Genomic DNA, 21954 nt, shown 5'->3' on the forward strand with positions numbered 1-21954 from the left:
ATGTACAAATGTAATCAAACAACTGAAACTGATAATTCTACATTTTTGGTCACACAATAAAGGCATAATTCGAAAATTCAAAGCCTTAGCATTTTCAAAATAGGTGAGCGCAAGCCAATGAGATTGTCTTTTGCGCATTAGCTCCACCCACTACCGGATACTACAGGAGAACACAGCAGTTCTTAAAAGAATCCAAAGGAACTCCATTATTTTTACAGGAAAATACAACAAAGAATATTGCTTACATATAATGCGTCAATTCACTCATCTCTCTCTCTCGCACTCTCTCTGTGTGTTAGAGACAAAGAGATGGTGAGTCCTGTGGCTTCACACTAGAGTTCACAGTACGTCAAATACAGGTGTGTTGCACATCATTGAAATAGAGGGTTGGATGTCTTTACTATGTTTCTGTACCTTGACCGTAGTAGTTCCCTTGCTGACTGTGGAGGGTGAAGATGAACGAAGGTTTTACGAGATTGAAACCACATAAGTGTGAGTATTTAATGACAGCATTCTCATTTTTGGCTGAACTGTCCCTTTAATAGCTCTGAAAATATTCAGTAGTCAGGTTGCAATTCAGAAATATACTGCGCTGTATATACTTTAAAATACAATTTTAAGTCGTAAAACTATGTGGTTGCAGATCCATAAGAACAACATTATCAGTGTTATATATTATAGAATTATATAATAGAGTATTGCAGGGATGACATATTTTTGTAGAAATACTGAAATATCTTGTCTTTATATTTGCTAATGAATCGCTTTTGAAGTCCTGGTTTATCAGTTTTACAAGCAATGCGATGCTCTGCACATCTTTATTTCTTTGGATTCCCAGCATTGTGACACAGGCCAGCTGTGCTGTAATGACTGTTACTCAGGAAAACACACGATTAACTTCAACTATAACTTAAACTAAATAGTATATTTAGCCACAGCAGTATTTTTACGCCACAGCGTCCCTAAATTAACACTATTGGTGATGACAAAAATCTTTTTTGATGTCTCTGTAATGATTAATCCAGCAGTATGTGTAGCTCTTTAGTCACAGTAATCAAATAAAAATATATATCAGAGCAGTTTATTTAGTTTTTAATGCAGATGCCCAATTTAGTTTTTTTCTCTTTATTATGACAGGAGATTGTCACGCTGCCTGGTCTCTGTTTCCCTGAGTTTCCACTAGTGGTCTCACTTCCCCATAGGCACCTCACCGTAGGCTTCTTACAAAGCCTTGTCCCTTCATCACAGTAATTGCACTCCTGTTAATTGCACTCAGGTGTCTTCACTTGTTAGTCATTATCCTCCCTATTTTAACCAGTCCTTTTCTGTTTGTCTGCATGGAGTCCTTACCTTTCCTGATTGTTTATTTGTTGGATGGATTTATGGTTTTGACCCCTGCTTGTTGATTTCTCTTTGGATTACCCATTAAACCCATACTGCGATTGGATCTCTCGTCTCCTGCGTTTCACTGCGTCTCCAATCGTAACAGAAGCACTCCATCCATCCATGTCGAGATCCAGTGGTGTGGGACTTCATTCCCGTTACCCAGGCAGTATGGTGGAGCGGAGGGCGAAATATTTAAAATTAACCACCCTCCGCCAAGAGGGCAATGAGGTGGGTGCCATGGCACAAATGTTCTGGTCCCTGGCTGAGGGGATGGGATATAAAGATGCAGCCCTAAAGGACACTTTCAATACCGGGCTGGATGACCCGGTTCCTCAAATTGAAATGGAGCAGTTGGACGCCTATAATTTCTGGGAGTTTGTATTTTATTTACAACATCGGTCTCCGTGGAATACCCCAGCCACACCTGTCTCTCCCGGTGGGATTGACGATTCTAGACCGGGGTCTACAGACAGGAGGACCGCCAGCCCAGCGCCACTGCACAAAATGGCCGCCAGCCCAGCGCCACAGCACAAGGTGGTCACCAGCCCAGCGCCACGATGCAAGGTTGCCACTAGCCCAGTGCCACAGCACAAGGTGGTCGCCAGTCCAGTGTAACGACGCAAGATGGCCGCCAGTCCAGCGCCACAGCACAAGATGGCCGCCGGCCCAGCGCCACTGCCCAAGATGGACGCCGGCCCAGCGCCACTGCCCAAGAAGGACGCCGGCCCAGCGCCACTGCCCAAGATGGACGCCAGCCCAGCGCCACTACCCAAGATGACTGCTGGCCCAGCGCCACAGCCCAAGATGGTTGAGTCAGGGCTAGTCCCCGTTGACCCTCCAGAGTTGAGTCAAGGCTAGTCCCCGTTGACCCTATAGAGTCGAGTCAGGGCTAGTCCCTGTTGACCCTCCAGAGTCAAGTCAGGGCTAGTCACCGTTGACCCTCCAGAGTCGAGTCAGGGCTAGTCACCGTTGACCCTCCAGAGTCGAGTCAGGTTCCCATTGACCCTCCAGAGTCGAGTCAGGGCTAGTCACCGTTCACCCTCCAGAGTCGAGTCGGGGCTAGTCACCATTGACCCTCCAGACTCGAGTCAGGTTCCCATTGACACTCCAGAGTCGAGTCAGGGGTAGTCACCGTTGACCCTCCAGAGTCGAGTCAGGGCTAGTCACTGGAAATCTTCATGGGAAAAGTCAAGTCACCAGTGTTCTTCATGAAGAGAGTCAAGTCAGCATTGATCTTCATGAGCAGAGTCAAGTCAGCATTGATCTTCCTGAATCTAGTCTAAACACCACGGAATTACCAGAGTCTCTCCACGTCTCTGCTGAACTACCAGAGCCTCCCCACGCCTCTGCTGAACTACCAGAGCCTCCCCACGCCTCTGCGGAACTTAAAGAGCCTCATCACGTCTCAGCCGAACTCTCTAAACGCTCGACTGATCCTGTCGTGGCCAAAGAGGCCACGCTTAACTTGTTCATGTTCTCTGTTTCAGACTTGCCTATCCAGACTTGCTCTCCTGTGTCATGGATCCCACTATGGTGGTCTTCTGCGCTGCCCTGGTGGGCTTCTGTTCCGACTGCACGGAGGTGAGAGTCTTCTGGGCCGCCCGGGTGGGATTCTGTCCCGACCGCATGGAGGTGGTGGTCTTCTGCGCCACCCTGGTGGGCATCTGTCTCGACCGCATGGAGGTGGTGGTCTTCTGCGCCGCCCGGGTGGGCTTCTGTCCCAACCGCACAGATGTGGTGGTCTTCTGCGCTGCCCTGGTGGGCTTCTGTCTCGACCGCACGGAGTTGGTGGTCTTCTGCGCCGCCCGGGTTAGCTTCTGTCCCGACCGCACAGATGTGGTGTCTTCTGCGCTGCCCTGGTGGGCTTCTGTCTCGACCGCACGGAGGTGGTGGTCTTCTGCGCCGCCCAGGTTGGCTTCTGTCCCGACCGCACAGATGTGGTGGTCTTCTGCTCCGCCTGGGTGGGCTGATGTCTCGACCACACGGATGCGGTGGTCTTTTGCGCCGCCCTGGTGGGCTTCTGTCTCGACCGCACGGATGCGGTGGTCTTCTGCGCCACCCTGGTGGGCTTCTGTCTTGACCGCATGGCTCCAATTCCACCTTGCTCCTCTCTGGATTCCTGCCCTGTCGGTTTGGCCCTGGAGACTGAATGTTATGTCCTTCCTGGACTTGTGTTTTGTTGTTGTTTTGCTCTTCTCTCTGTCTCCATCTATGGACCTGGCCATCTGTCCCTCCCCCTGATCCTCCGCCGGTCCACCTACCTCCTGGGCTCCTTGGTTTCTGTTTTTCTCTATGTTTCCCTCTATGGACCTGGCCCTCCGTCCCTCCCCCTGATCCTCCTCCGGTCCACCTTCCTCCTGGGTTCCTTGTTTTTGCTTTTCTCTCTGTTTCCCTCTATGGACCTGGCCCTCCGTCCCTCCCCCTGATCCTCCGCCAGTCCACCTCCCTCCTGGGCTCTGTGTTCCTTGGTCTCTTCTTGGTTTCGGGTGGAGGAGGGGGTAATGTCACGCTGTCTGGTCTCCGTTTCCCTGAGTTTCCACTAGTGGTCTCACTTCCCTGTAGGCACCTCACCATAGGCACTACAATTCCCACAAAGCCTTGTCCCTTCATCACAGTATTTGCACTCCTGTTAATTGCACTCAGGTCTCCACTTGTTAGTCATTATCCTCCCTATATTAACCATTCCTTTTCTGTTTGTCTGCATGGAGTCCTTTCTTTCCGTTACTCAGTTTCCTCGTCTTCCGAGTTCCTGTTCCTTTCCTGTTTGTTTATTTGTTGGATGGATTTATGGTTTTGATCCCTGCTTGTTGATTTCTCTTTGGATTACTCATTAAACCCATACTGCGATTGGATCTCTCGTCTCCTGCGTTTCACTGGGTCTCTGATCGTAACAGAGATCTAATACATGTAAAGCACATACAGTGCTTAAGATATTTATTAGACTGTATTTATTGATTAATTGGGCATCTGAATAAACAAAAATTTAATTAAGTGCTTTACTATTTTTTCTGTCCTTTTTATAAAACAGCAAATTAAAAACAATTATGAATAATTTATGGAAATTTATGGATAACAACAACATTAATATTTTACTGGGATTCAAGAGCTAACAACCATTACAGAAACATTAAAAGATATTTTGTTAATCACAACACTGTTAGTTTAGGATTTCATGGTTTCTGAGCTACAGCATATTGGACATTTTAAGTCAATAATTAAATTTTTCTGTCCATAAAATAGAACTATTGTAGAATTAAAATATAGAACTAGACTCACATTGACTCTTTTCATGACACTTTTTTTCATCTTTGGAACTTAACATACTTTAAAAATATTAAATCTAGTACAGTTCATATAGTTCCACCTCTAACTTGGTTATTTTTATTAAATTGTAGATTCAAAATTTTCACTATACAGTAAACTGTTTTTTTTGTTCAGAAAACTGAATAAAACCCTCAAAGGAATACAATAGTCACTAAATATGTGTCTTACTAACTTAAATAGTTATTACAGGTACCGTATTTTTCAGACTATAAGTCGCATCTTAAGTATAAGTGGCATTTATTAATAACCAAGAACCAAGAGAAAACATTACCATCTACACCCGCGAGGGGGCGCTCTATGCTTTCTTTGGTAGACTACAGGAGCACTGAGCAGCATAGAGCACCCTCTCACGGCTGTAGACGGTAATGTTTTCTCTTGGTTCATGTCAAATCAATTTTGATAAATAAGTCGCACCTGACTATAAGTCGAAGGACCAGCCAAACTATGAAAAAAAGTGTGACTTAGTTATTATGCAGTTTCAGAAGAAGACTTGATCTTATCTTTACTTTGTTAATTTGCATGGAAGAGTGGAGGATGGGTCTGTCTCATGGGAAATGTGTCCTCAATCGAGCAGAAATCATTGCTTGTGAAAATTACGTATTTGGATTTCACATTGAGTGCCTCCATTTATTTATTAATTATAATAAATATTTTGACAAAGACATAGAAGATTCTCTGATTACAAGGACCTTATTTTGATCCCAGTACTTGTTCAGCAAACTTAACAAAAGAAAAACAACTCAATCAATCAATCAATCACCTTTATTTATATAGTGCTTTAAACAAAATACATTGCGCCAAAGCACTGAACAACATTGATTTGGAAAACAGTGTTTCAATAATGCAAAATGATAGTTAAAGGCAGTTCATCATTGAATTCAGTTATGTCATCTCTGTTCAGTTGAAATAGTGTCTGTTTTAATTTGCAATCAAGTCAATGATATCGCTGTAGATGAAGTGACCCCAACTAAGCAAGCCAGAGGCGACAGCGGCAAGGAACCGAAACTCCATCAGTGACAGAATGGAGAAAAAAACCTTGGGAGAAACCAGGCTCAGTTGGGGGGCCAGTTCTCCTCTGACCAGACGAAACCAGTAGTTCAATTCCAGGCTGCAGCAAAGTCAGATTGTGCAGAAGAATCATCTGTTTCCTGTGGTCTTGTCCTGGTGCTCCTCTGAGACAAGGTCTTTACAGGGCATCTGTATCTGGGGCTCTAGTTGTCCTGGTCTCCGCTGTCTTTCAGGGCAGTAGAGGTCCTTTCTAGGTGCTGATCCACCATCTGGTCTGGATACGTACTGGATCCGGGCGACTGCAGTGACCATCTGATCTGGATACAGACTGGATCTGGTGGCCACGGTGACCTCGGAACAAGAGAGAAACAGACAAATATTAGCGTAGATGCCATTCTTCTAATGATGTAGAAAGTACGGTGTTATGTGAAGTGTTCCGGTTCCAGTTTACCTAATTAATGCAGCCTAAAAATCCTTTAACGGATTTGGATATTAAAAGCATATTAGTATGTTATGTGTAAGCCAGGTTAAAGAGATGGGTCTTTAATCTAGATTTAAACTGCAAGAGTGTGTCTGCCTCCCGAACAATGTTAGGTAGGTTATTCCAGAGTTTAGGCGCCAAATAGGAAAAGGATCTGCCGCCCGCAGTTGATTTTGATATTCTAGGTATTATCAAATTGCCTGAGTTTTGAGAACGTAGCGGACGTAGAGGAGTATATTGTAAAAGGAGCTCATTCAAATACTGAGGTGCTAAACCATTCAGGGCTTTATAAGTAATAAGCAATATTTTAAAATCTATACGATGTTTGATAGGGAGCCAGTGCAGTGTGGACAGGACCAGGCTAATATGGTCATACTTCCTGGTTCTAGTAAGAACTCTTGCTGCTGCATTTTGGACTAGCTGTAGTTTGTTTACCAAGCGTGCAGAACAACCACCCACAACTGTATATTTTATACACACACACACACACACACACACATATATATATACAGTGGGGCTTGAAAGTTTGGGCACCCCTTGCAGAATCTGTGAAAATATGAGTAATTTTCCAAAAATAAGAGAGATCATACTAAATGCATGTTATTTTTTATTAAGAACTGTCCTGAATAAGATATAGTACATAAAAGATATTAAAATTTAGTCCACAAGACAAAAAAATGCTGAAATTATTAAAATAACCCCCACAAAGGTTTGGAAACCCTTGGTTCTTAGTACTGTGTTCTTTTACCTGATGATCCTCGACTGTCTTTCTGTTTTGTGATGGTTGTGCATGAGTCCCTTGTGTGTTCTGAACAGTTAAACTGAGCACAGTTCTTCAGAAAAATCTTTAACGTCCTGCAGATTCTTCAGTTTTCCAGCATCTTTGAATATTTGAACCCTTTCCAGCAGTGACTTTTGAGATGCATTTTTTTCAGACTGAGGACATTTGAGGGAATAAACGCAACTATTTAAAAAGATTCAAACATTCACTGATGCTCCAGAAGGAAACAAGATGCATTAAGAGCTGGGAGGGTGAAAACTTTTGGAATTTGAAGATCAAGGTAAATTGTACTTATTTGTGTACCGGGAAACATACAAGTGTCTTCTAAATGGAAAAAAATATATATTTCAACAAAATAAGACAAATTTGGCCTTCTTCATCATGTTCAACAGTTTTCACCCCCCAGCTCTTAATGCATCTTGTTTCCTTCTGGAACATCAGTGAACGTTTGAACCTTTTTTAGTAATTGTGTTTGAGTCCCTCATATATCCTCAGTGTGATAAGATGTATCTCAAAATCATAAAGTCACTACTTGAAAGCGTTCAAATATGCAATGATGCTGGAAAACTGAAGAATCTGCAGGACGTTAAAGATTTTTCCGAAGAACAGTTCTCAGTTTAACTGGTCAGAACAAACAAGGGACTCATGCACAACCATCACAAAACAGAAAGACAGTCGAGGATCATCAGGTAACAGAACACCGTATTAAGAACCAAGGGTTCCCAAACTTGAGTGGGGTTATTTTAATAATTTCAGGCATTGTCTTGTGGACTAAATCTTAATATCTATTATGTACAATATCTTACTCAGGACAGTACTAAATAAAATATAACATGCATTTAGTATGATCTCTCTCAATTTTTTTTAAATTACTCGCATTTTCACAGATTCTGCAAAGGGTGCCCAAACTTTCGAGCCCCACTATATATATATATATATATATATATATATATATATATATATATTGCTTTGAGCCGGACTGACACCTGCACTGCATCCCAAACTCCGCAGTGATGCCTACCGAGGGCACCCCGATGGAAAAAAAAATTGTGACAATCACGATGATACAAACTGATGTTGCCTTCAAAGGTGTGTCCCTAATGACAATGACTTCTGAGCCATACACTTTCCAAGACTGTTGTTGTGGAGAATTGTAACAAACAGACTCAGGAACAGAAGATTAGTGATTTTTATTGGAGTTTTATTGAAACGGGTAATGAGCTTGGCAGATGGAGAGATGCAGATAAGTGAATCCTTAGATGGGTTAGATATGGGTATTTGAGAGATAGACTGACAATAGTAATCTTCTTAAAGAGAATGGGGTGAGCAGGGTGGCTGAATGGATGCACACACCTCAGTGAAGATGTAGGAGAGGAAGGTTTGGATGATGAGCTCACTGGAGACAAGCTGTAGTCATACGGAGAAGAGAAGAATCTCACTGGAGAAGTGGTAACTACGAGTGTAGCCACGAGATCGGACAATGTGCAGACTGAGGTGTGTGCTTAAATGTGGTGGTTGATGGGCGAATGAATTGTGAAAAGGTGCCGGTGATCAATACTCAGGTGAGGGGGTGTGCTGTGATTGGCTGGGTGAAGAGCCTGACCGATTTGTGACAGTACCCCCTTCTCGAGGGCCCTCTCCTGAGGGCCTAACACCCTGACGTGGTGTTCTGTTTAGAATTCTTCTAGGAGTGTGGGATCAAGGATGTCGTCTTTAGGGACCCAGGAGCGTTCTTCAGGGCCATATCCTTCCCAGTCTACTAGGTATTCCAGTCTGCCACCACGCTGCTGGGATTCCAGAATCTCTTTGACCTTGTAGATGGAACCTTCTTCTAGAAGGGAGGGGAGAGGGGGTTCCTCTGTCCAGTCAAGTTCTGTGGAGACAGGTGGATGAAAAGGTTTCAACAAAGAGACATGGAATCTGGGGTGTATTCTGTATTGTGGGAGTTGGAGCTTGTATGTGACAGGATCGATCTTTTCCTGGATGGTAAAGGGGCCAATGAATCTTGGACTAAGTTTCCTACAAGGCAGCCACAGCCTGATGTCTCAGTTGGACAGCCAGACCTTTTGCACGGGTTGGTAGTTGGGAGTAGGTGCTCAGTGAAGGTCGGCTGTCATCTTCTGCCTGCGCACTGCCCGTTGGAGGTGATGATGAGCCTCGTCCCAGACTCTCTCACTCTGCCGGAACCACTAATCGACTGCAGGAATGTCGGAAGGGTCTCCTGACCGGGGAAAGAAATGGGGCTGGTAACCGAGTGTGCACTGGAACTGGGTCCAAAATTGTCCTCAGGGAGGCAAAATTGACAAAAGACTTAATTGAATAGCAGCTCTGCTGTTTACAGGGCAGTGGGTAGTCCCTTGAGGGGAATGAGGCAGCAGAATTGAGAGAATGTATCGACTATTACCAGGATACAGGTGTTACCATCAGAGCGAGGTAGGTCCGTTGTAAAGTCCACTCCTAGGTGTTACCAGGGACGGTTGGGAATGGGTAATGGATGTACCCTGCCAGGTGGAAGATGACGGGGACTCTTCGAAATGGAACATTCAGGGCGACCTTAAATGAGCCTCCTCATGTCTCTTGCCATGTTGGGCCACCAGAAGTGATCTTTGAGCAGTGAGAGAGTTGCGTCAGCCCCGGTATGGCCAGTGCCTAATGATCTATGCGTTGTGTGAATAAGAGGAGTGCGTTGCATCCATGGGACATACCGGCGTCCCAGGGGGCAGCCCGGTGGAGTGGCAGGAGGGGCTTCAGTGGCGACTGGCGGGGATGTCCACTGGATAGGATTGGAAATAAGGTGAGTGGGTATGATAGTTTCTGGCTCATCCATATTTTCTTCTTAAGCAAAGATATGGGACAGGGCGTCAGCTTTGATGTTTTGGGGACCGGTCTAAAGGAGATGGTGAAGTGAAACCTAGTAAAGAATAATGGTCATCTAGCTTGGCGGGGATTTAGGTGCTTTGCTTCTCTGAGGTACTGAGAGTTCCTGTGATCGGTTAGTACAGTGAATGGATGAGCCGCTCCCTCAAAGCCATTCCTCTAAGGCCAGTTTGATCAACAGCAGCTCTCTGTTTCCAATGTCCTAATTCTTCTCCGCCAGGCTAAGCTTCCAAGAGACTAAGGCACATGGATGGAGTCAAGGTGGGAACCCCTGCCGCTGTGAAAGAACTGCTCCCACATTAATACGAGGCATCCACTTCGACCATGAAAAGGAGCTCTAAGTCCAGATGAACTAAGGGTGGAGCACTTGCTTTCTTGAGGCTGGCGAAGGCTTCAGTGGCAGCCGGGGTCCAGGAGAGAGACTTGGGTTTGCTCCTTAGAAGGTTGGTGATGGGACTGGTTATGGTACTGTAGTTTCTGAAGCCCAGGAAGCTCTGCAGTTCCGAAGGTAATGGCCAGGAGGTGATAGCCTCAATCTTCCCCTCGTCTATGTGGTATGTTCAAAGTGTAGTGTATTTTTGTCTGCCATGGATCTGAGGAATCACACAGTCTCTGGGTTTTGTTTCCAGAAGATAGAATTTATTTCAGAGAGAAACAAAGCCGAGATGTTCTCTGCGAGATGATTTCCTGAATGCCAGGTAGCATCTCATTATATACCCTATACAGGGCATTTCCAAATAGTCAAACTTTTCTTTATGTTTACAATTTTAATATCTCCCTAGAGAGAAGGAGCCCCCTGCTTTGTTATAGACAACGGCCCTGTCTGTATGTCTGACCACATGTTTCTCAGCTGGTCTGACCACATGTTTCTGGTCTGTAAAATTTGGCCCCCTAGGCATATTTCTTTCTATACTTAACCTATAGGATTATAATGGAATAATAACTAGCAACAAAAAATGGCTAGATTCACATTGATTATTCTTGATTGATTAAAATCGTATTAATAAAAATCTTCCAGAAAAGATATCCCCAAGGAAGTGCAATGAAGACTGGTGGAAGGTAAATTTTTTGGCATTGAGAAAGAGTTGGAATTGTCTCAATCTTGCTTGGACTGCTCGGACATGCTGGCGATGACATGCTGGTAGATGACAATGTCGTCGATGTACCCAATGACAAAGTGGTGGAGGTACTCCCAGAGCACCCGTACATTGGACAGTAGGGGTCATGAATGCCGTCTTCCACTCATCTCCTTTTCGGATACAGATGAAGTTATACGTACTATGAAGATCCAGTAAGGAGAATATGGTAGCTCCCTGAAGTTGTTCCAGGGCAGCTGGGACGAGGGGAAGAGGGTAACGGAATTTAACAGTGATTTGGTATAGTGCTCAATAGTGCAATCGATACAGGGCCGCAAGCCTCCGTCCTTCTTTGCCAGAAATAAAAAGCTTAAAGCAGCAGGGTATGCAGATGGGATGATGTATCCCTGTTTAAGGGCTTCCTTCACATACTTCTCCATGGCCTTCTGTTCCGGTAATGAGAGGGGATATATCTTACCACAAGGCACTGACTCGCCCAGAATCAGATCAATCACACAATCTCAGGGACGGTGAGGAGGTAGTTGTGAGGCTTTGTGAGGGCCGAAGACATCATGAAACTCCTTGTAGCTGGAGGGTATGTCCACCAAGCGTCTCTCAAGGGGACTTTCAATGGAGGTTGTATTGAGGGATAGGACCTCCGGGGCTCGTTCCGGCGGAGATGGGCGATTGGGGAAGCATGGTGGAAAACACTGTTCACCCCACTGGAGGATTTCACCCGTCGACCAGGAGGTGATTGGATTATGCTGTACCAGCCAGGGATGGCCCAAAATGATATCAGCCGTAGAGCCCTCCAGGACTAAGAAGTTAGTGTATTAAAGGGGGGGGTGAAATGCTATTTCATGCATACTGAGTTTTTTACACTGTTAAAGAGTTGGATTCCCATGCTAAACATGGACAAAGTTTCAAAAATTAAGTTGTACATTTGAAGGAGTATTTTTTGTTACAAAAAAACCTCTTCGGTTTGTCACAAGTTTCGGAAAGTTTTTTTCGAGTATGGCTCTGTGTGACGTTGGAGCGGAATTTCCTTATATGGGTCCTGAGGCACTTCTGCCGGAAGAGCGCGCGCTCCTGTATAGCAGAGCACTGAGAGCACAACAGACTTCACTGATCAGAGCGAGAGCGTCGCGAAATGTCACAAAAGAAGTGTGTTTTTGGTTGCCAGGGCAAGACAACCCTGCACAGATTACCAAAAGAAAAAACAGCATTAAGGGACCAGTGGATGGAGTTTATTTTTACAGAGCATCAACGGAGTTGTGCAAGTGTTTTTGTTTGTTCCCTGCATTTCGGATTTGCACATCGTTTATTTCTTAAGGATAATGCAGTCCCAACTAAAAAGGGTCACGATCGTGTGTTGGAACCACATGCGGTGAGTAAAACTGCTTCAAATATCTCTGTGTTGTTAACTTAGCTATCGGCGTGTAAGCACATCAAGTAAACAACATGCGATGTTGTCATCAAACTGCACTCTCCACATGTACAACTTAAAAAAAAAAAAAAAAAACACGACATAATTGATTACTATTTGGTAGACGGTTTCTGTGGTGGTTATCGATAACTGGAGCTGGTCTCCCAATATGAAGTTCCGGGCTGACCCAGAGTCGAGGAAGGTGGTAACTGGAAGAGTGATGTGGGCAGCAGTAAGTTGGGCATTAGTAGTGAGCTGATTCATCTTTATGGGAGATGGTTTACTGGAGCTCACTGAAGACACGCTGGAGTCACATGGAGGGGAGGAGAATCTAGCTGTAGAAGAGGTAAGTCAAGGGGTAAGTTAAAGGAGTAAATGCAGGTTAACTATGACAGAGGAAATTCTGCTGTGTAGCGTCGAGATCGGACAATGTGCAGACTGAGGTGTGTGCTTAAATCTGGTGGTTGATGGGTGAATGAATTGGGAATAAGTGCCGGAGATCAATTATAATAATAATAATAATAATATATTTATTTTGTATAGCGCCTTTAAAAGCATCTATCTCAAAGCACTTTACAGACAAGCATAACAGCAAATAAATAAACACAATGTAAGAACAATAAAATAAACGCATAAAATCAAGTTCATGTAAAAGCAATCCTAAAATAAAATGTTTTAAGAAGAGATTTAAAAGTCACTAATGAATTTGCTTCCCTGATGTCGGCCGGGAGAGAATTCCAGAGCTTAGGAGCATAGACAGAGAATCGGTCACCCCACGTATGAAGCCGTGTCTTTGTAACAACCAAAAGACCACTCTGAGAGGAGCGCAGATTGCGACGTGGTGTGTAGGGGATTAATAAGTCAGTTAAATACTCAGGTGCCAGATTGTGTAGAGATTTATATACCAGCATAAGGATTTTAAAATCAATACAGTACCTAACAGGTAGCCAGTGCAGGGACTCCAAGACCGGAGTTATATGGTCCCTGGACATGACCCCAGAAAGTACTCTAGCAGCTGAATTTTGAAGATATTGCAATTTATCCAGTGATAATTTAGATACCACAGCTAGGAGACCATTGCAGTAGTCAATGCGCAAAAAGTTAATCAACTTTTCAGCTACCAAAAAGGATAACATAGGACGTAGCCGGGCTATATTTCTGAGGTGATAAAATGATGTCTTAACTGTATTCTGGACAAAAGGCTCAATTGACAGTGTGGCGTCAAATATGACACCCAAATCTTTTTTTTGGCTCAGATAGTTTATTTTCAATTAAGTGTTTGTTAAATTGAGCTGCAACCACACCCTCCAAGATTTTAGACAGAAATTATAGATTTGAGATTGGATGATAATTTGACAGATTTTTCACATCAGAATTTTGCTTTTTTAAAACGGGAGTAATCAATACTCAGGTGAGGGGGTGTGCTGTGATTAGCTGGGTGAAGAGCCTGACCGAATTGTGACAAGAATACAGTCTTACAAGATTTAGGGCGCAATAGTGATTTTCTCCTCTGAATAGAACACAGCCCAGTATTGATCCAGGAACCGTGGCAAACAAGAACACTACACAGTGATCAAACTCAGTACAATCAAATAACATAGTTCATAAATTTATTTTGCAAGCAACTTGCATTTTATTTGCATTTTGTCATTGAAAAACTACAAAAAAATGACCTGCTAAAATATGCTAAAATAAAATTACAAATAAAAATCCTAGGAACATAGACATAATATAATGAAGAAACATAAGCTCGCGTGACTGTGTATAAGACATTAATGACAATGTAACATAATCCAGCAATTAAAATCCTCTTTTTAAAGATAATCAGGATATTTTAACTGCTTACTAGTGAATGATTTCTTTACAAGGAAAAAAAATTCAACAGGTTTTCAAAGATTGCTTATAATATTTACAACTGTAAATACACACATAGGTGACTCCTGCATTGACACGCAGGCCAGTTGGAGTTGAAACATAAACAAAGAGCGCATGGAGCATCACTCTAGATGTTTGGAAATCAGTCTATAATCATATTTTCTCTCAATATATTTATATTGAACAATCAATATAAATATATTACTCAAAAACAAGTGATTGGTTTAACAAAGGTTTAGTCTTGTTATAAATTTATTAAATCATTCAGTTGATCTTTATAATTACACTGAATTTATTTATAATTGTAGCTTAAATGTATCTTTCAGTGAATATATAAAACAAATTATTTGTATTTCCCCAAAACCTACTTCACCTTATTAAAAGTTATAAATGTATAAGCCGTGTATAAGCAGATCTTACTGTTGTGGGCCTTTCAATCAGAGATAAAACATTCAATAACTTTAAAATCAAGAAAATTTAACCAAAGACCACAGTATTCTTTCTAAATTAATTTTATTTCTTAAACAAAAACTACATTACAACATGTATGAAATCACACACTCTCTCTCTCTCTCTCTCTCTCTCTCTCTCTTAAACACACACACACACAGATGTAGTGTTAGTTGTTGTTATTAATGCCTGTTCTCGTGTTCAGATGCCTGTTTTCTCACACTGGATCCAAACACAGCAAACACGGAACTGATTCTGTCTGAGGAGAACAGAAAGGTGACATGTTTGATGGAGAAACTGTCATATCCTGATCATCCAGACAGATTTGATGATGAGCCTCAGGTGTTGTGTAAAGAAAGTGTGTGTGGACGCTGTTACTGGGAGGTTGAGTGGAGTGGAGATAATGTGTTTATATCAGTGTCATATAAGAGCATCAGCAGGAAGGGATGGGGTGATGAGTGTTGGTTTGGATCTAATGATCAGTCCTGGAGTTTGTTCTGCTCTCGCTCCAGTTACTCATTCAGTCACAATAACATAGAGACTGTTCTCCCTGTGGTGTCCACCAGCAGGAGAATAGGAGTGTTTGTGGATCACAGAGCAGGAACTCTGTCCTTCTACAGCGTCTCCAGAAACACAATGAGCCTCATCCACACAGTCCAGACCACATTCACTCAGCCACTCTATCCTGGGTTTAGTGTTGGTTATGAATTGATAAATGATTCTGGATCATCAGTGAAACTGTGTTAATGAATCAAAAGAGACTGCATGATGAATCAGTGACAATGAGATGTTATCGAGTCTCTTCATGACATTAATACTGCAGCTGAACAGCTCAAGTGTGTGTGTGTTTGTGTATGTGTGTGAGAGAGAGAGTGTGTGTGTGTATGTTTATGAGAGAGAGAAAGTGTGTGTGTGTGTGTGTGTGTGTTTGTGTGAGATAGTGTTTGTGTGTTTATCAACATTTGTGTTTTTATTGTAGTGTCACATCGATCATTTGTACTATTTCTATCAATGTTCCTTCAATTGAAAAGTTCTTCATGAATCATGTTTGTGAAAAGTACATGTAATTAATTTTTCTAAATTTTTTGTGCATGAATAAAACAGGATGAGAAATTAACTTTAGATCACATCTGAATTGATGTTTGTATCACAAATATAATCGATTCCTCACAAGACTGAGGTGAGCTTCAGGAGAGTTTCTGACAAAATAAAACATTGATCATAGCATTTAATAAAATGTATTGCTACTACAGAAAATGTGTATTAAATTATTATGGGATCTCTTTCAAGCACTGATTTTATGTACTATAAATAATATATGTAAAATTCTAAAGCTCAAAGTTCAATGCCAAGCGAGATATTTAATTTAACAGAATTCGCCTACAAAAAACGACCCGTTTGGACTATATCCCTCTAGTTCCTGCAGGAATGACGTCACTAAAACAGTTTTTTGACTAACCTCCGCCCACATGAATTCACAAAAAGGGGGACGTGGTCTTGTTGTGCTCCGACGGAGAAGAAGGAAGAGCTGTGTTTTGTGTTTGTCGTAATGTTGTCGAAACGCTGTTATTTTCATCTCGGAGTCCATCTTTGTTTGGGCTTCCCAGGGACGCTGTATTTGGTTACAATTTATGTTTAACTCGGTTCTCGAAAATTATAATCCACATGTAAAACTATGTGCAGCACATTTTGTGAGGACAGCTTCCTCAATCTCAATCAGTTTAATGCTGGATTTGCACAAACATTATTCTTGAAAGATGGAGCAGTTCCCTCTTTGTCTGGAGAAGGCGTTGTTTATGGACCACGACTGGTAAGTGTATTTTATTATTTAAGTTGGTGTGTTTAACAGTTTCTGTAACTTATTACACAAAGGGCAACGCTGTTTAGCTTTGTTAACTAGATGTTAGGGCTGTGCAAAAAAATGAATGCGATTTTCATGCGCATCTCATCAGTAAAGGCGTTCTGTGATTATAAGTACATCTCCAGCACGTGTGTTATAGGCAAATCACGTTATGGGGGGGCAGCCTTCTCTAAGCCGGTGTTGAATCACAACACAGGAACCGCTGGCCCAATCAGAACCCGTGACGTATTTCTGAAGGAGGGACTTTATAGAACAAGGAAGTCATTAGCCCATTTTTATGACAGTGATAACAATGGTAAACAGATATGTGAATTGTGTGAAAAATACTGTTTTTTTTTACACGCGAAACATGAACACATGTTATATTGCACACTGTAAACACAATCAAAGCTTCATATAATGGGACCTTTAATAACAAAATAAACACAAATCAGTTTAAGATATTTTAGATTTAGTCTTACAGCTCTCTGTCCCTCCATTGAAGCTTTTTTTTACGGTATACTGTCCATGTCCAGAAAGGTAAGAAAAACATTATCAAAGTAGTCTATGTGACATCAGAGGGTCCGTTAGAATTTCTTGAAGCATCGAAAATACATTTTGGTACAAAATTAGCAAAAATTATTTCAAAACACTGCAGTGTAGTGTAGAAGATAAATGGAGGTCTTACGGGTTTGAAACGACATGAGGGTGAATTATTAATGACATAATTTTGCTTATTGGGTGAACTAACCCTTTAAGAATGCCCATGTATAGGGTGAGGCCAATGTATTTGCACATTTCTTCTTCTGTGACTTCAGTCCACTTGAATTTTTTTCCTGCAGCAATATTCCTTGCTGCTTTTTTATTAGTGTTGGCACACAGTATTTTGAAAAATACATTTTGAAAAGCTCAATGGGTGTCGGGTTGTCCACAGAGGTTGACAGTGGTGGCTGCACACCTGGCTTTCTTTTGGGCAGGAAACGATGGAGGCAAATGGTCAGGATCCTTTTCTGTCTTCCACTCACCAGAATGATTAGGCGCTGTGTCTAATGTACAGCCCTTGCCTCGGGACCTTTGGCTCAGACTTCTGTAGGGTCTGATGTTAACTGTCCGATCATAACCTCTCCCTCTACAAATCTGCACATATGGCTCTGAGGAGCAGGATGCCTCTCTAACATCTTCAACACTACAAAAAAAAAAGGTGTCACACCCCTGGACTCATTATGTTGTGTATTCCATTCCCCATGTTCTCTGTTGCTGTGTCCGAAACCGCTCCCTATCCACTATACAAGTCCTTCTCAAAAAATTAGCATATTGTGATAAAGTTCATTATTTTCCATAATGTAATGATAAAAATTAAACTTTCATATATTTTAGATTCATTGCACACCAACTGAAATATTTCAGGTCTTTTATTGTTTTAATACTGATGATTTTGGCATTCAGCTCATGAAAACCCAAGAGCATCCCAGAGCATCCTTCAGATAAAACAACATATCGGTGCCTTAGGTTCGTCTGTTCAGCCGAGTCTCAGGAGCTTAGGTGTTGTTTTTGATGCGGCCATGTCTCTGGAGAAACACTCGAATCAACTTATTAAAAACTGTTTCTTTCAATTAAGGAACATTTCTAAGATAAGAGCCTTGGTGTCAAAGGCCGAGTTGGAGATGATCATTCATGCTTTTATTTCGTCTCGTTTAGACTATTATAACAGTCTTTTTATTTGCCTTAATAAGAAGGATCTTTGTCGTCTGCAGAATGTCCAAAATTCTGCTGCTAGGCTTTTAACCCACACGAGTAAAAGGGCACATATTACTCCAAGTTTAGCTTCTCTTCATTGGTTACCAGTGAAATTTAGAATGCAGTTTAAAATTTTGGTTCTAACTTTTAAAGCCTTACAAGGACAGGCGTCCCCATACATCTCTGACCTGATACAGCTGCGTACGTCCTCACGTAGTCTGAAATCAACAGGCCAGAGATTTTTAGTTGCCCCCCTTACACATTTTAAAACTAGAGGGGACCGTTCGTTTCAAGCTGTGGCACCTCGGTTGTGGAACGCTTTGCCTCCTTCCATACGCTGCTTGGATAGTGTGGAAATATTTTAAACCCAGTTGAAAACTTCTTTTTAAAGAGGCTTTTAACTAGACTGTAGGCTGGCCTTATGTGTACTTCTGTTTATTTTGATTATGTGCTGTAATGTATTTATAAGTGTTGTGTATTCTAACTATTGTTGTGAAGCACTTTGTGATTTTTATCTGTGAAATGTGCTATACAAATAAATTTTACTTACAAGAAGATTGCTCAAAAAGGACATAATGACATAAGTTAAAAGCAAATAATATTTTGAATCCTAAACAAGTAACGCTACAGTTCTATAGTCTAATCTGAAGGGTGAACTCAAACGACATAAATCATAAACTAGGTAATTTCTTTGAAGATTAGAAAAAAAAAAAAAAAAAAAAAACCTCATTATCAAACTGATTCTGCCATCATATGGACCATTTAAAGTATAACCAATAATTATAATAATAAAAAAGTACTATCCACCCATTTGTAAGGAAGGTTGTAAACTAATTACTCTAGCCAATGTTGTCACGTGACAAAAGAGCAAAGACCCGAAAGATTAACTAATCCATTCTCTTTCTGGCTCAACACTGCATTGGTTTAACATATTGGGCTGTCAAGTGATTAAGGAACAACTTGACCCGAAAGACCCATGAGATGAACTAATCGATTCTCTTTCCGGCTCAGACGGCATTGACTGACACAGGTGAATTACTACTAGCGGAACAGAACCTATAGAATATTGAGTATGCGCGACTGAACGAATCACCCCCCGAGACGACTCGTTCCTCCCAAGTCACATTAAAGGTTTGTTCAAAATGAACGAATCATTCAAGAAAGACAGATCACTGTCACACCAGCTGTAATATCCTCACACATACCTGACACGCATCTTACATGACTTGGAATTTGGCTTTGAGGACATCCAGTTCCCCAAAATCTACAGTTTAAAAATATACTATGTAAAATGGGTAGGGTTAGGAGATATAAACGTACAGTGTAAGTCAGTTTGTGTAAAAGGGTTAGTTAACCTCAATAATGTGTATTATGACTGATAGATTTGATAGGTGTTTATTCAACAACAAAACCTGATAGATCATAGGTAACTGTTCTACTTTCGGGTCAGTGTATAAACAACCTGCACCCGAATGATGGTTTCAACTAACCCACCCGCAACTCGGACCGCAAAAAAATGAAAATAAAATATTTTACCCGACCCGCATTTTTTAAAAGTAGTAAATGCGTCGCCCCCTTATATCAATATAATTGCTTAAATAGGCTTTAGCCTACAGGATAATAAGCGTTATGACCGCACACTTGGCTTGCCACAAATAACCGGTAAAAGTAATGATTATGCTTGTGTCTAAATTAACAAGGAGACATTTAATTGTAATAAAGTGGTGTTTTCTGTGTCACTGCTAAGATGAAGTTGACGAAGCCAGAGAGACATGCACATTTTATATGGATTACATAATCAGAGAGTAGCCTATTTATTTTGGTTTGAATATTTTCGTTTAAAAGTATACATTTCAAGATTTCTGTAATATATTGCCTATATTTCTTTTTAAACCCACCGCCTAAAAGATTAAGACACTACCTGACCCAAAATATCACCAAAGTTTCTACAGCTTTTTTCTTAGCTATTTCAGAATCTGGAAAGATTACTGGGGCTAACTTGTTACTGCAGTCATGTACGGCATGATAAATGCTCGTCACTTCTGCTGCCCAAACTTTGTCAACCTGTGAGTGATGTGTCAGGGATCATGTTGAGGTTAAGAGTGAGGAGGAAGTGATCCGACGTGTGCAGTGGAGTAACCAGAACATGATCAGTAGAGCAGTGTCGTGTATAAATAAGGTCCAGTTGGTTGCCTGATTTGTGAGTAGCAGTAGTTGACACTCAGTTGAGATCAAAAGAGGCAAGCAGAGAGTGGAAATCAGCAGAGGTTTATCTAGATGGATGTTGAAATCTCTTAGCATAACTAAGGGAGTACCATCCTCAGAAAAGGTTGAGAGCAACACATCTAATTCATCCAAAAAGTTACCCAGTGGTCCTGGGTGTCGATGGACAACTACAAAATGTATTTTAAAAGGGTAGGTAACAGTAACTGAATGAGGTTCAAAGGAGCTGTTGATACCCAAAGATGGTAAAGGATTAAATTTCCAATCATTAGAGATGAGCAGACCAGTACCTCCACCTCTTCCAGTCAAACGGGGGGAGTGGGAAAATTAGAAATTATTGGAGAGTGCTGCAGGTGTAGCAGTGTCCTCTGGTTTGATCCAGGTCTGTTAGGGCCATGAGATTAAGCTTTGAATGACTAATAATAGAAGTAATGAAATCGGCTTTGTTTACAGCTGACTGGCAATTCCAGAGACCACTAGGAAAAGAAAGTAGTGTATTAGCAGATATAGGCAAAGTGTGCAGGTTGTTAAGATTGTGCTGCCTACATTGTGTGATGTGTGGTTTGCGAGTGGTAGTGATAGTAGGGATCTGGAAATACATAGTAAGATTTGGTTATAAACAAAAAACAACTGAAACAGAAATGAAACAAGGAGAAAGAAAAAGAGATTAATCAAAACAATACTTATATCCCCTGCCGGTGTCCCTGCCCGGTGGAGTCGCATGGTAGAGTCGATGGTCTTTACACTCTTCGGTCTTCACACGAGGAGGGCTTAACTGGAGGGCTGGCACGTTATACTATTCTTTTTTAAACCCGACAAAACGGAAATTGAATTCAGCTGAACACACTTTATTGTTTAAAGGACTAAGCAAGCGCACAACACTGACAACGTATGCGATAGAGTACGAGACCAAACGCATCACGTCTCAACACAGTAAACAAACAAGAGTTTCCTAGCAACGACAACTGCGCTAAACTCTAATGAGACAAGAAATAAATACACTTACGATCTGATTTTAACTCCCGCTGATTTAACTGCTTCACACAAAGGGTATTTCTTTACACTCTCTTGGCTGGCGCTTGAACACACTTTACTGTTTATCACAAGAAAGGACTAAGCAAGCGCACAACACTGACAACGTATGCGATAGAGTACGAGACCATAATATATATAATACCATGATATACATGATATATATTATACAAATGTCACACCCAGGGGCGGCTATGCTTTGACTAAGCCACACCCCTTCTCAACTTCCACCTCGAGGAGGTCCCCAAAGCCAACCCAATGGCCAAACAACACGAGAACAAGTAAGTGATAAAACAATCTTTATTTAAATATTTAAAAATAGCTTGGGGAATAGGGAAAGGGCAATTAAAACTAAACTCCAGATGGGCTATGGCCGGGAAGAGGTCAGGGAGCAAGGGGGCCACGGGGATCCGGGGCGTGGGACTCGGGGCCCGGCCA

General features: G+C 41.9%; 1 protein-coding gene across 1 annotated transcript in view; it reads left to right on the plus strand.

Annotated features, from left to right (window-relative positions):
- The window catches only part of LOC127981585 (NACHT, LRR and PYD domains-containing protein 12-like), a 46059-nt gene extending 30538 nt beyond the window's left edge, over positions 1 to 15521 (plus strand). Inside the window, exon 7 of the mRNA XM_052585507.1 lies at positions 14890 to 15521. Within this exon, the coding sequence (XP_052441467.1) occupies positions 14890 to 15431 (542 nt within the window). The 3' untranslated portion in view covers positions 15432 to 15521. The remainder of the gene's footprint in view (positions 1 to 14889) is intronic.
- The last annotated feature ends 6433 nt before the right edge of the window (positions 15522 to 21954 follow it).

The sequence above is a fragment of the Carassius gibelio genome, chromosome A4 (assembly GCF_023724105.1).
Source record: "Carassius gibelio isolate Cgi1373 ecotype wild population from Czech Republic chromosome A4, carGib1.2-hapl.c, whole genome shotgun sequence".
Classification (NCBI taxonomy): Eukaryota; Metazoa; Chordata; class Actinopteri; order Cypriniformes; family Cyprinidae; genus Carassius; species Carassius gibelio.